At 29.2% G+C, this 14,547-nt stretch overlaps 1 protein-coding gene across 1 annotated transcript; it reads left to right on the top strand.

The window, feature by feature from the left end:
* The first annotated feature begins 13,504 nt into the window (after positions 1-13,504).
* LOC125369865 (E3 ubiquitin-protein ligase ATL59-like) lies at positions 13,505-13,882 on the top strand. The gene has a single exon (XM_048373134.1). It carries the CDS (start codon positions 13,505-13,507, stop codon positions 13,880-13,882), a length of 378 nt encoding a protein of 125 aa, XP_048229091.1.
* Positions 13,883-14,547: the final 665 nt, after the last annotated feature.

Genomic DNA, 14,547 nt, shown 5'->3' on the forward strand with positions numbered 1-14,547 from the left:
TATGATAACTCTTTTATTTTTCTCAAATATTTATTTTCTTTCTTTCTTATATTCCCTCTTTCCAGGACATTGTTATCCCTTCATCCTTTCAATCTTTCATTGTGTTGTTAATCCCAGAAATAGTCTCCCGAATGTGATGTTTATAGGGCTGCCTATATGAATAAAAATATAAAAATCTATCCATATGAAATGATTTCCCATTTGTCTAAAAGGTAAAAAGAAAAATGCTCTCAAATCTATTGCATAACCTCAACTCTTATCATCTAGATTTAATTGCTAAATACATAAATTGAGTATAAAGAAATACATTTAAAACTTTAAAAGCCGACCGATTGATGGAAATGATTACTCAAATAAAAAATATATTTGACATTACTTGGCAAAAATGAGCTTGTGCCGCAGTGTTACCATCAACCAATCGCAAATGGTTGACTTAACAGGGTAAAAGAAAACAGAAAAAGAACCAGAACTAAAAAAAGAAAAAAGAAACACAAGCATAAGCTAATTATCACTTGCAACTCTCTTAATTAGTGTGATTACTAATATTTTAATCAGACACTAGATATCCCGAAATGATGACAAGATCCCTTTTTCAGGTTCTTGGATAAACTACTAATATATAATTGGTTAATGGTGGAGCTATTCCATTAGCGGGTTGTTCATAAATTTTTATTTATATATTATAATAAATATTTAAAAAAATAATATGTATGTATATTTAATATTTTAATATTAAATAATTGATATATAATTTATTATTTAAAATTAATAAACATATAAATTTAAGATATAGATAAAAATATATATGGGATTAGGCAAAAGTTTGCTCATTTCTCTACCTTCCAAGAAACGTTTCTTGTTCTTGTGTTATTTTAACAAGAACAGAAGGTGAAAGCGCTCCATCACTCCATTCATCAAAAATACACATGCACGTCCTACAAATTTTACTGGTCATGAAGAAAAAGTCCTGAGAGAGCACCAACAGAGTGGAGCCAAAGTGTGTACCTGCATGCTTACTTTTTAATATAACACTATTTCCTCTATACCTTTTCTAGATTCAGATTTATTGCCATTCTAGAAGTCATATTATGTGCAGAAAGAAATATGGTCAACAGGAAAAGAAGCAGACAGGAATTTAAGCAATCGGGTGTTTCATCCTTTTATATATAGAAAGCAAAGAGTTAGTCAGTATGTACCACACAGATCCGAGATTGACCCTTCAATGGCAGGTCCAAGTCGCATTTCCCTCCCCCACTCGCCAAGAAGCTTCTTCTCTAATAGACAGCAGCTATCTTTTAACATCACTTACAACATTCAGAATGGCCAACAACAGCTGATTACCTCAACTTCTCTACATGCCATTCTTGCTTTCGTTGTTCCGGTGCTTCTTGATTTTATTGAGATAAAATGTCAAGGGTCGAGCAAGTCTCCCTTCGAGACGCACCCTGTCACTACCCAATTTGCTATTGCTAGTTTACTTGCATATTCCATTGCGTATGGCATTGAGTTGGCATTTCCTTCTCGCCTTTCGCAAGCGATTATGATGATAATTGGTTCCTGTTCTCTAGCTTCACTGGCATCACTTCTTTTGCCAGACGCAGCACGGCCTGTGCCATACGTTCTATACACTTCACTGTTGGTGGGGGAATTGTATGGTGTAGCAACAAAGCTATGCCGTTGGATTCACCCGCGGCTTGTGCTAAATACAACTTCAAGTTTTTGGGCACCAAACATGAGAAGAACTACTTCACTCTTGCCACTTACCGTAGTATACGGATCGACGGATGCATGAGTGATTTATGTAATTAAAAATTAATTAATATATCTTATATATATTAGCTTGGTATATGATAATATGACATGTGTATTTGTTGCATTAATTGAATAAAAACATGCACTGAATGCTTCTTATTGTTTCTATTATAGAAGTATGCTAATTAGAGATGAAAAAGATAGTAATATTTAATAGACTTTTCCGACCATGAACTTTAGATACTCAATGAATCTTTACTTCATAAATATCTCTACCATGCTATTCAAAATCTTCATCCCCCAATAATGATACAATCAGGCTCTCAATCAGCGCCTTCCCTTATCGTGCAAAAATATAAGAACAAAATAAAAGCTTAAGGCTCAATTTGGCCACTAAATTAATTTAAACGTTGAATTTATTCCAAAATTAACTTATTTTTTGGCTATTAATTCGCCTTCAAAATCTTTAACTAAAAACTCTAACAAGCCATTTTGTCCTCCTCCATTGATAATGATGGTTCGGCTGTGAATTAGACTTTCTAAAATCAAACAGCCTAGTTTCACGAACTTAGACTTAGAGGTTAGCAAAGTCGCGCGACACTTAGTTAACTTGTGTGTCAAAGTCGAACTAAGTAAGCTTAGATGTGAGTTAGAAGAGATTTTCGGTGAGCAAAGTAGGCAGCAAAAGTTTAGGACTAGTATGGAGAGCTTTGTTGAATTTCTCAACCCTCTTTACAAGTATGTGGGATGGCTTCTATATAGGTTTTCCACTTCCTTAACATGTAGCTAGGATTAATTCATCTAGACCTTTCTACAAATATCTCATGTACATGGCTTTCCTGGCAAGCTACTCTATTTACAAAAGCATGAGAAGTTTCTGGAAGGCAGCCATCCTTGCTCCTTCATGTCCTTAGCTTGGCTTGGCAGTACACAACCTTGCTCATTCCGCAGTACACAACCTTGCTCATCCCGCAGCATTCCAATACCTTCTAATGTCTTCCCTTGTTTTTCTAGACAGCACACTTGGGCTAAGCAAGCAGCAGCCCACTCTTGGCACATGTTGGACACATTTATGTCCATGTGCACTACTATGGACATGCCTTGCTCTCCCAAGATGAGACGGGCTGTGACACTAGCCTCTAGTTTCATTGATAATTAATAGTATATTAAAAATGAGGAACCCATAATCTCTTTGAATTCTTGGATTAGTTCAGGTATTGTTTGAATAATTATAAGAAATGAGCTCTTCATTGTATTTATAAATCTTATACCAATAAATATTTACTCTATTATGCTTTCATTTATAATTGAATTGAAAAAATTAGATAAAAATAAAAAGAAAAATTGATAAAACCGGTTAAAAATAAAATTTGAAATTAATTTAATAATTAATACATATTTAATTATTGAAATTTTTTAAATAATTTCAGGCATACACCAACCATAAATGATAAAAAGTTGATATGTATTAGTAAGAGAAGCAAACAATATTTGATGATTGGCAACCACGTACTCAAATGATACTGCATGAGCTATCTCAGGTAATGACACAGTCTATAAAACAATAATTATTTTGATTAGTAATTGTAAGAATATTTTTGAATAATAATGAGTTATTAGACCTATTATTATTCTTTGAATAATTAGGGATGTCCAGGGCTCAAGTTTTGATATATCCGTGCTCTCTCTATGACTGGTGTATGCCATAGTTAGTACCCTCTTAAGAAAAATAAGTGAATTTTGTTAAGACCAAATATGAGATGATGTTTCAGCAAAATATATAGGGAAAAAAAAATCTACTATTTGAGCCTCTAAACTTTTCAATTTAATTTATTAATCTCTTAATTTTTATTTTATTTTATAATTATTTTAATTAATAAATATTGAGTCCTTAATAATTAAAGTAGGTACTCAATAAAGTAAAATTAAAAAATTATTTTTACCAATATTATATATTATTAGATGATGCTTTCCACCATTAGACAATATCATCCACAGGAAATTTAAATTGACGTAGCATTTACATCTGTACATATGTATAGAAAAAATAAACACACAATTAATTAATATAAAATGAAACCATTGGCTGATATATTTCATTCGAAAAATGAAAACATATCAGTTTTATCAAACAAAAACTAAATTAGGGAGCGGATTGGGATTATATTCCAGGTCTTTCCAAGTTTATGATTAAGTGGTTGTTGGCAATGTCCTTCTTGTAAATAGGCTCTCTTTTTTTTTCTTTTTTCCATTATTACGAAAGATATTCAGATGTTTTTTTGAAAAGTAATCTTAAACCAGGATTTACAGAGAGATCTTCTAAACCAAGAAGAACATGGGTTTGTTTTGAGCTACTACATTTTTGCCTCATTTCTTGGTTGTCAGATTGTAATCAAAACCTTATTATAAAAATTAAAGGCATATATTAGCAGTCAAATTACTCTCCTTGTCTCTAAAATTTGACCCTAGTATCATTAAAATTTCTAAATTTTAATTTATAACACAAAATTCTATGAACTTTGGGTTTAATAACATTAAACTTCCTACTATCAATTTTCATTAAATACATTAACGAGACAGTCTAAGTGTTAATTTAAGAAAATAAAATAAAATGTAATATCATTAAGTAGGACACCTCGTTTAATTTATTCTCTCATTTTCATCTTTTTTTCTATCTTTTCCTCTCTCTTCGAAATTTAATCCAAAAATAAAATAGTGAATTTCGGAATAAGAAAATTGATAAATTGGGAAACAGATTGGAGCACGGAACAATCCTACCAAAATCCAATTTTGGAAGTTACAACTCTCCGCCACCTAACCTTAATTTTGTGTTAATGCTCATCATCAACCTTTACTAAAAACTCTTTCTTTCTCTTAATGTTTTTGAATAATAATAAGAAGAAGAATAAGAACGTAGCAACTTCTACTAGAAGCAATAGTAACAAGATCTACTGGTTTCGTAGCCAAGCACTTCACCACCACGATGAACATTCCAAAGACAAATAAGAACCTTCTCAGGACTCGATTTCTACTTCTGGTGTTGTAAATGATGCTAATAAATAATATAGATTTGATAGCAATTTCAAACAGAGTGTTTTTAGGTTTTCCAGCTCTACTTCTTCTTCGTCTACTATTAAGAAAACTGGGAAGAACTCGGTGATTAAGGGCCGCTGATTGAAGTTCGGTACTGTGAATGAGAAGGAGAATCAGAAATCTACTTCCAGTCAAGGGAGTGCCCCCCGATTTGTTGTTTGTTTGAAGAAGCGAGGAATTGATTGTAAAATTTCAAAGGTTTTGCTTTTTAGAGGAATGGATTGCAAAGTTTCGAGGGTTTTGTTCTTTTTCTTTCTTGGATTAAATTTGAAGGAGAGAGGAGAAGGTAAAGGAAAAAGAGGAAGATGAGAGAGATGAGAAAATAAATGGAATATCTTACTGATATGTCCTATTTAATGACGTAGCCTTTAATTTTATTTTTTTAAATTGATACTTTAACTGTCTGCTCAGTTTTTCGTTAGTTTAGTTAATAAAAATTAACTATAGAGAATTTAGTGTTATTAAATTTAAATTTTAAAAAAATTAGTATTATAAATTAAAATTTAGAGAAAATTAAGATAATTTAGCCACATATTAATATTAGTATCGTAAATTTGCAAATTAATTGAAATAAAAATAAATCAAATTATCTAGAAATATATTGAGAGCTAACTAAGCTACTCAAAATCAAATCAGTCCCATTCATAGAATGACCATTTATTTACTATTTTATTAGTTATTTAGCGATTGTTATTGCCGGTTCACATATTATTTTGCACATTTTTTTTTAAAGCCGCATATAATTTAAGGTCTCGTTTGGGAAAAAAATCTTTAAAATTTATAAATTAAATTTTGTTAAAATAAAAAAAAAAATTATTTAATATAAAACTAATAAATTCTACAAAATTCCTCAATAAAAATGATCAAAACAAGCACTAGTTTAATTTATTTCAGACAGAATTGGATCATTCCCATCTGTAAACAACATTAAACTCCGTAAACTAAAATAGTATCCATCGAAGTCCCATGCCAACGAATACTATGGACTGTCTACCGATCTCTCCCCGTGAGTACTTCACCCTTCATTAAATCTCAACATGTGAATTTATATGATTCCTATTGTAGGATAATATTACTTGAGTTCTAAGATTTAAGAGTCACATGAACCAGATATGATACTGATACCGATATTCATACCAGTCTCTAATTATTTTTTTGAAAGTTGATATTATTACTCAAAAAATATTCAAACTGATAATACTTTACAATTATTGTGATAAATCCAAATTAGAAATACAACTGTATAAAATATAATTTATCATATTTAAAAAGTTTCAACTAAGCAATTTAAATACTTGATGAAGATTTAATTTTTAAAAATTAATTTCAAACTAAATTGTCTGTATACATTTATACTGTCTGTAAATCAAGCCTAAAGACTATAAATCTAGCCCACAGTATTTGTCTAATTAATTAATTGAAGTTATTCAATTTGATTTTATTTTCATGATGAGAATAATGACCAAGAGAAAACTCGCTTCTTCTTACAGGAGGAAGATTCAAAATGGTGTTATTTTGAAGCTCCACTTCTCAAGGAGCAGCATGGAACAAAAGTACGGAAGGGCACGACCAATTTTATAAATAAAATATAGATAAAAATTCAGTTAAAATAAATTTTATGTATAAATTATTATTAAAATTCATCGGAAAAGAAATTACGGTTCATATATCACACACGTTAATGCTTAAAATAAATATACGACTAACATAAATAATGAAATTTCAACTGCTAATTTCGAGTTGAGTACTTTTATTGAAAAGAAGAAAAAGAAAACTTTTGAGGACCACAGAAAGATATTGTACATGAGGTATTATTGGTCTTCAGCTAAATATTCAAAGAACTTGTTTGATGGTGACTTGTCAATGGTTTGGCTTCCATAAAAATGTTAAATAGTTAGAAGATTTTTATTTTTCATCATTCATCGTCTACTATTAGGTCTTCTGTTACATGCCTCAATTATTCTTCCTTTTCGGAGAACATCAGCCACATTTCTTATCTTTTCTCCACTGTCTCTTTCTTAAAACTTCATAATTGTTCATCATCACGTTTGTGAACGAACTAAAACTAATCTCAGTTAAATCTTTTTTTGTTTCTATCTGCTGCTATGAGTATGACAGGTTCAGTGAAGTTGATGGCAGCTCTCAAGTTTATATTTGGAAAATTTAAGCCTAAGAATTTACATTACAAGAAGATTGATAAGACTGAGAGCATGAGGATGGAGATGAGCCCAGAAGTTGGTTGCTAAAAATTTGCAGAAAGCTGATCTTATTACAATGAAAAAGAACTTTGGTTGTCTCTAAGACACTCGAATTGGGAAATGGAACGTATTTCTTGGAATCAGATTTTGTTTTCTCTTTTTTATAGTAACAAGGAACTTTTTTCCCTCTTTCAAGAATATGTTAGATGTTTAGTTATATATATCTGCATCAATTTTAAGTTATTCAAAGAGTTCTCTGGTTAGTATTATTACTTTGAAAATATGGAGAAGCATTCCATCCACCGTCCTCTAATATATGAAAGAATCTATTGGATTAAGGTTTTCTAAAGGGTTTTTAGGCTTATAATATTTTTAAGGGAAAACTCAATTAAACTACTTTATGGTTTAAAGTATTTTTATTTTAGTCTTATGATTTGTTTTTTTTACTGTAGTATCCTGTGAATTTGACCGTTAGCAAATAACTGCTAAATTGTAAAATACTGTTAAGACGCAATAGCTATTGTTCTTCTAACCTGATAATGTCAGCACTTACTAAAAATGTTATGCAATTTGACCGTTATTTGCTAACGATTATATACATAAGATACTAAAGCGAAAAAGAATAAACCACAGGTTCTAAAACAAAAATACATTAAACCATATAATAATTACTAAAATTTTCTCTATTTTTAATTCTTACTTGGAAGGATTAATAAGTGGAGTATATAATTTTTTTTATAAGTTTTAAAAACTTGCAAAAATTATTCAAATCTCAATTCACCAAGTCAATAGACTTAAGAAGTAGAGTTCAAAAACTCTATCATCTATTCTTTTCAAATAAAGCAAAACTTAAATTCTATTTTAACTTCTAAAATTTTAGTTAAATTTGCTTTACAAAATGTTGTGTTGTTTTTATCTCAAATTTACCAGAATTATTCTTGTTCGACAATTTACAGCTCAAAGAGCGTTCGATGAACAAAAAGTAATTTTAAAATAAAATTCATTTTCATTCTATTTTCATCCTAAATATAGTCCACTTTTTCATTCTCCTACTAGTTTGTTTTTTAGCATATTTTCCTTAGAAAGTGAGATCTATGTTTTAACTTTTGTTGCTTCTCTACAAGTATAATTACTGTGAATATCTTTTTTGATACTCAAATTATGCTTATTATTATATGTACTTTTATAAATTTCTTTATTCCAATGAAACCTTTATTTCACATATAAAAAAAAATTCACTAAGCATTATATGATAGTCTAGCCCTGCGGTAAGAATAAACTATTTAAATAAGTTTTTAAAAAGTAAAGTTTTAAAATACGGAAATATATGAATGAATTATATCTCATATTGAAATAAAATAAAAAATAACTAATAACTAATTATATTAGACTTTTTCGGTTGTAGATTTAAAAAAAAATTAAAAAATTTAAAATTGTCGAGTTTAAAAAAATAATAAAATGTATAACTTCTTACAAACTTTTGGAATCCACCAAAGAAATAAAACTGTAAAGTCAGTGGGAGAATTCTTCTAGTAAATATGTGGTTTAAAGACAAATTAGATGGATGTCGTTAGGCATGTAACATGCTGGTTAGAGAAACGGTCCGATTAAAGGATAAATGGATATTGGGTCAAGAATAAAACGCTTGGACAAAATAACTTCTAGCAGATTTCTAGAATGACAGACTCTAAATACGAAAATATATGAATGAATTGAATGTTACATATGTAAAGAATTAAACTTAATAAATTTGAAAAAGAAATTAGAATAAACAACCTCTTAAAAGTTGTGGAGTTCACCAAGGAGATAAAATTAAAAAGTTAGATATTTCATATAATTCAGTTCTTTGTCGTTATATGTTATAAATATTGAGTGACAACATGTGTAACACTAAATGCAAGAAGGAAGTTGCTAGTTTATACTTATGTACTCATAATAAATATTATGAAGTCCACTACGCTTCAAGCGACATTAATAAATAGCTAGTTAGAGGGTTTAAGTGTTAATTTGCCTCCTAAACTTCGAAGTAAAGTTCAATTTACTCCAAAATTAACTCTTTAAGCATTTTATCCATCAAATTTGAATTTTTGATTAATTTGCCCCCTCTATCTATAGCGTGAGCATCTCTCGCTAGTTATGAAATTAAAAACTCATTATATATATTAAAATCAAATTAAATACAATTGGTTATTTATAATAAAATAAAATAAAAATATTATGAAAGAAAGATTCATTTATATACTAAAATTAAATTTGGAAATTTCAATTCTAAAAAAAGATTAAAGCCATTACTAACACCACCTCATCGCCCCTGCCCCTGCCACAAGCCACCTATCGCCCACTAACCTACTAACTTACCCACTGGTCACCATAAGCCACCCATTCATGTCCATTGCACTATAGAACAATCCCTCGACACCAAAGCCATTGGATTTTCTCCAACTAAGACTTGTTACTCCTCAAAATCTTGGGATTATTATTACATTCCCCTCTTAATTCAGGCCATGATTCTGAAATGTTCCTTTCAACCCAATTTGCTCTGTCATAGCTATCCTCTTCTCCATCTTTGTTAACACTTAGCCAGTGCTCTTAGCAACCATAGCAGTAGCGTACTAACCCAATAGCTTACATTATGCCCATCGTAAGCCACCATCACCTCGCCCACTTTACCACCTTATCAATACATGAACAAAAAATAGAAAAAAGAACTTTCACAACATGATCACTATGCCAACACCACCCCACTACCAACCACCGCCATCACCACACCAACTAAATTGTTGCAAGCCCAAGTAATATCATATAGTTAGAGAAAGAAATAAGATTTCAGATTTCTTGTTTTCACGAGTCAAAATATTGCCCTTAATATTGATAAGAGAGAATTTTCAATTTTTATTTACAACGGTTGCACGAGCTAAACAGGGAGAGAGATCTTCCCTTATATAGTTTCCATGATTATGAATTTATTGTTAATTTTGGATCTCCTATTGATCAAACGAATAAGACTTTGTCAGTTTGATTTGAAAATTGATTTAGAGATTTGTTTATAATAGTTAGAAAAATGAAAAGAAAAGGACGAAGGAGAATAAATAAGAAAGAGAGAGAATATTGAAAGAGAAAATTAAAGAAAAAGCAATATTTTTTAAATTTATTTTAATGTCTCTCACTTGTTCAAGAGTGTGCCAAACAAACTCTCAAATTTGGATGTAATTGACTAAAACTTGCACATCCGATGGGTAAAATGCTTAAAAAGTTAATTTTGGAGTAAATTGGACTTCATTTCAAAGTTTAGGTGGCAAATTGGCACTTAAACCCTAGTTAGAGAGGCACAAAAATACTTCTATTAATTGCAATTATTCTTAATTGTTAAGAAGATGGATTAAATTATTATTATTATTGTTGATATTATTATTAAAACTTTTTATTTACCGTTGTCGTACTTTAAAAAGAGAGCAATAAATATCCAATTGCAATTACTCTATAACTTTTTAGAGTTACCAATGATATAATTCAAATGTAAATAAAGTTTACTCTTATAAGATAATAACGCACTATTTTATTACCGCCAATGTAAAAAAGATGAGATTCTTCCAAGACGGATACAGTAACTAGTTTCATACTTAATGATTTATATGGCTTTGAATAAAATTGAACATTAAGTATTAAATATAATAATATATTTGATAACCATAATTATTAAAACTCACAATAAATTTTAATTACATAAATTAAATTTACAGTTTTAATTTTAAATTTCGGTCCAATCATATTTTTAAAATTACTTGAAAATAAACAAGAAAAAAAATTCGAAAAAAGCAGTCATAATAAAAATGATATTTCTCGTGAATATTTAGAGAACAAACCATATTAATTAAACTTCAAATAAGTATTACAATAATTGACAAAGTACCACAATTTCTATGACTTTTAGTACATTTTTAAACAATCACTGACAAATTAAAAAAAAAAAATTATATTATCTGACTTTTATGCCCTTAATGCATGATAAATTATCATCAATTTCATACTGATTTTGGGAAGAGAGAGAGAGAGAGAGAGAGAGAGAGAGAGAAGGGAAGCCCTATTCACACGTTGACAGAAAATAAGAGAGCGACATCGACGGGAAGATATCGACAGAAGAAAGCCCTAAACATGCCACGGTGGCCCTCCGATGCTGCTATTACTTACTATACCTGCCTGCCTTAACCAATTTCTCTCTCTCTCTCTCTCAATATATACTTACATTTATTTATTGGATCAACATTATTAATAATGGGTATTTCTCTATCAAGAAATAATGAATATTTCTACTCCAGACAATGAGATTGTCAAAATTCATTATTTATGCGTTTTAAACTGGGAAATTATTTAAATGTGTTTGAATAGTGAAGTGAGTGAGTGGGGTTAGTCGCAAGAAGACAGCTCCTCCTCCTCCTCTTTGGAGCTCAATTGAGTGGTCTAAAATGCTTTCCAAATAAAAATATTGTACTAGGTCTTCAAAAGCTGTTCTTCCAGATATCATTATCCCTTTTTTTCTTTAACATAAACAGTTTTATATTTAATATATTAAATAATTTGAACTTATTTCTTTAACACAATAATAATAATAATAATATCAAACAGTTTTAAAGGACTAGTTTGATGTCATTGTGTGCATACTGTTTTTCAGGATTTGAAAAACGGTTGTGCTTTTAACAAAAACGATATTATATTTGCTCATACCTTATTAATTATAATCTGAATTACACGATTAAATCAGTCATAAAGATTTATTCTTCATTTCTCTATAGATTCAATTTACTGTAATTATTTCTTAGAAGAATAATTTTAGTATCAATTAAAACTAGAGAATGTAAAATGCAAAACTAATAAGTGTGTGTATACGTGATAAAATATCAAAGTAATTTGATTGGGTATGGGTCATTATCTTGTAGTATTATTGTATTATTTAATATGATTAGGAAACTATTTATTAATTAAAATTTATTTAATATGTTATTTTTGAATATTAGAGTCCGTATTTAATTAGGAATGTAATATATTAATCAATAAATTAATAAAAAAAACTATAAATTTACACATAATCTTAAATTCTATATATCAAAAATAGTATATATGTCAAAATAAAAATTTTACATGTCAAAAGTTAAACGCACATATCAAAAAAATTTTAGAGCTCAGAAATTAATATATATATTATTACTTATTCATCAATTTAGTACATCGTTAAAAACATATATTTATAATAGGCAAGAACTTTTTATTGTTTTATACTATAATATTTTAAGTATATTATTGTTAAATTGATATGTCACGTAGCAATTGAATTCACTATTAATTATTGAAATTTATTATTCTATAAATTATTAGTGACTTTTAAAATTTAAACTCAAATTTCTAATAAAAAATTTAATTATTTTATTTAAAATAAATTAAATATTAAAATTACAAATATGATAAGTCATGTTCAAGTTAAGCATGAGAAGATCTCAAACCTTATAAATACTTTCTAGATCTGTTTTAAACATATAGATTAATTTTCTTTTTGTTCATCTTAAATATAGTCCACTTCTCTTTTTCTTTTTCTTTTTTCTTTAGTTGTTAGCTAAGTAATTAATGGTAAAAAATACTCTTCATTTAATAACATAAATGTTATTATCTAAAATTAAATTTTAATTTTTTTAAATCATAAATTTTTATTAAATACATTTTTGAGTTCCCATTGTAATATTTCATCTTTTTAAATAACATTAACATGAATAGTTAACACTTGACTCAAAAATTAGAAATAAAAATGAAAATTTAAATAAAAATGTTTGATTTAGTGTGAAATGATAATTATTGACACCAGTATATTTAATTATTATAATAATTTTTTATCACTATTTATAATAAATATATAAAAATAATTAAAAAATATTATTTCACTTGATTAATAATTTATAATTAGTTATGTAAAAAAATATTGATTGGTTTGATTCAATTTTCACACAAATAAAAAATTTATTTTTCAAGATACAGAAAGAAAGAATGATTTCTATTAATATTTTTTTTTTTTATTTCGATTATAGCCATGATTTTATTTCAGATCTTATCTCTTCTTTTTCACCAACCAAACAAATCCTAAGTATCTAACAAATGTATTTTGGCAAAAAAAGGAAAAGAAAAACTAGTAGTAATAAATATAAAAGATTATTAACTTACTTTATGTGTAAACTATACTGTGTTTTTAGGACGAAAATACTAAACAATAACCAATTGGGCCAATTGACGTTGCAAGCAGTGCTTCTCTGAAACCAGGTCCATAACCATAAATATCCTCACCTTCACCCTCATCTTCATCTAACCACCCTCACACTTCATTCTGCTGCTACTTCATTTCTGTTTTTCGCAACCAAAATCTCAAAGCTCAAGCAAAAATCATCATGCTCAAATACTTGAACTTGATCGCTACCCACTTCATGCGGGCACTGGATATCTTACTTCAGATTCTTTTCTTCCAAAATTACCAACTAGACCTGCCAGGAAGCAAGATCAATGGCGAAGATCAGCCAAGCATATACCACCACAAGGCTGGTGAAAGTGAAGCTACTGAATGTGCAGTTTGCTTAACCAAGATTGAAGAAGGAGAAGAAATTAGAGAGCCCAGATGTAACCATATCTTCCATAGAGTATGCTTAGACAGATGGATGTGTAGCTATGGCCACACTTCTTGTCCTCTTTGCAGGGACTCCCTTGTTCCACGTAGAGCCATCACTGACCTTGGTCATCAAGTTTTGGTTTTCAAGTTTTCTTTCACCACTGCTGATGATGGCCGTGATAAATGGTGGCTAAGATAATCATAATCTATGTCATACTGGTAGTTTTTAGTAGCAAGAAAAACTTATTGGTTTAGTGTCCAAATAAATAAAATAATAAAAAAATTATGCAACTTATGGTTAACTTTAGCCAATCCTCAGTCCTGGTCAAGATTAAATAAATTCATCCACTCAACTTAGGATGGTGATGGGAAATGTTATGTATATTTATTTGCAATTAATGCAAACTTCATATTAATAAGAAACATAATGAAATAAGGCATTAGTCATTGTAATATTACGATTTGCCTCATGAGATTTTATTATACTTAATTATTGGTTCTTTCATGACTAGATTTCTATCAAACTCATGGCCTAGGTTCTTGTTTTCTTTTCCAGAGAGTATTCTTGAGCCATTCATTTGGAATTTGATAGGAAGCAGCCGGCCAGTTTTGTTAGGCATGTATTTTCCAAATGATATCAGATATGTCCCAGGATTCCTCCCATGTAACATCCTTTTCCCTCCTTTTCTTACTCCTGACACGAAAAAAGAGAAAGGTCTTCGCTTGTCCCCTCCCCTCCAGTCTCCAAAGCACATTTACAGAAATACGAGAAAGCCCCGCTGAATTTTTGTGTTTTTACGGTCTTTTTTTATTATAATTTTTTTTCTCAAAAGATTTTGTTTATATAATTTCATTTTTAATATA

The sequence above is a fragment of the Ricinus communis genome, chromosome 4 (assembly GCF_019578655.1).
Source record: "Ricinus communis isolate WT05 ecotype wild-type chromosome 4, ASM1957865v1, whole genome shotgun sequence".
Lineage (NCBI taxonomy): Eukaryota > Viridiplantae > Streptophyta > Magnoliopsida > Malpighiales > Euphorbiaceae > Ricinus > Ricinus communis.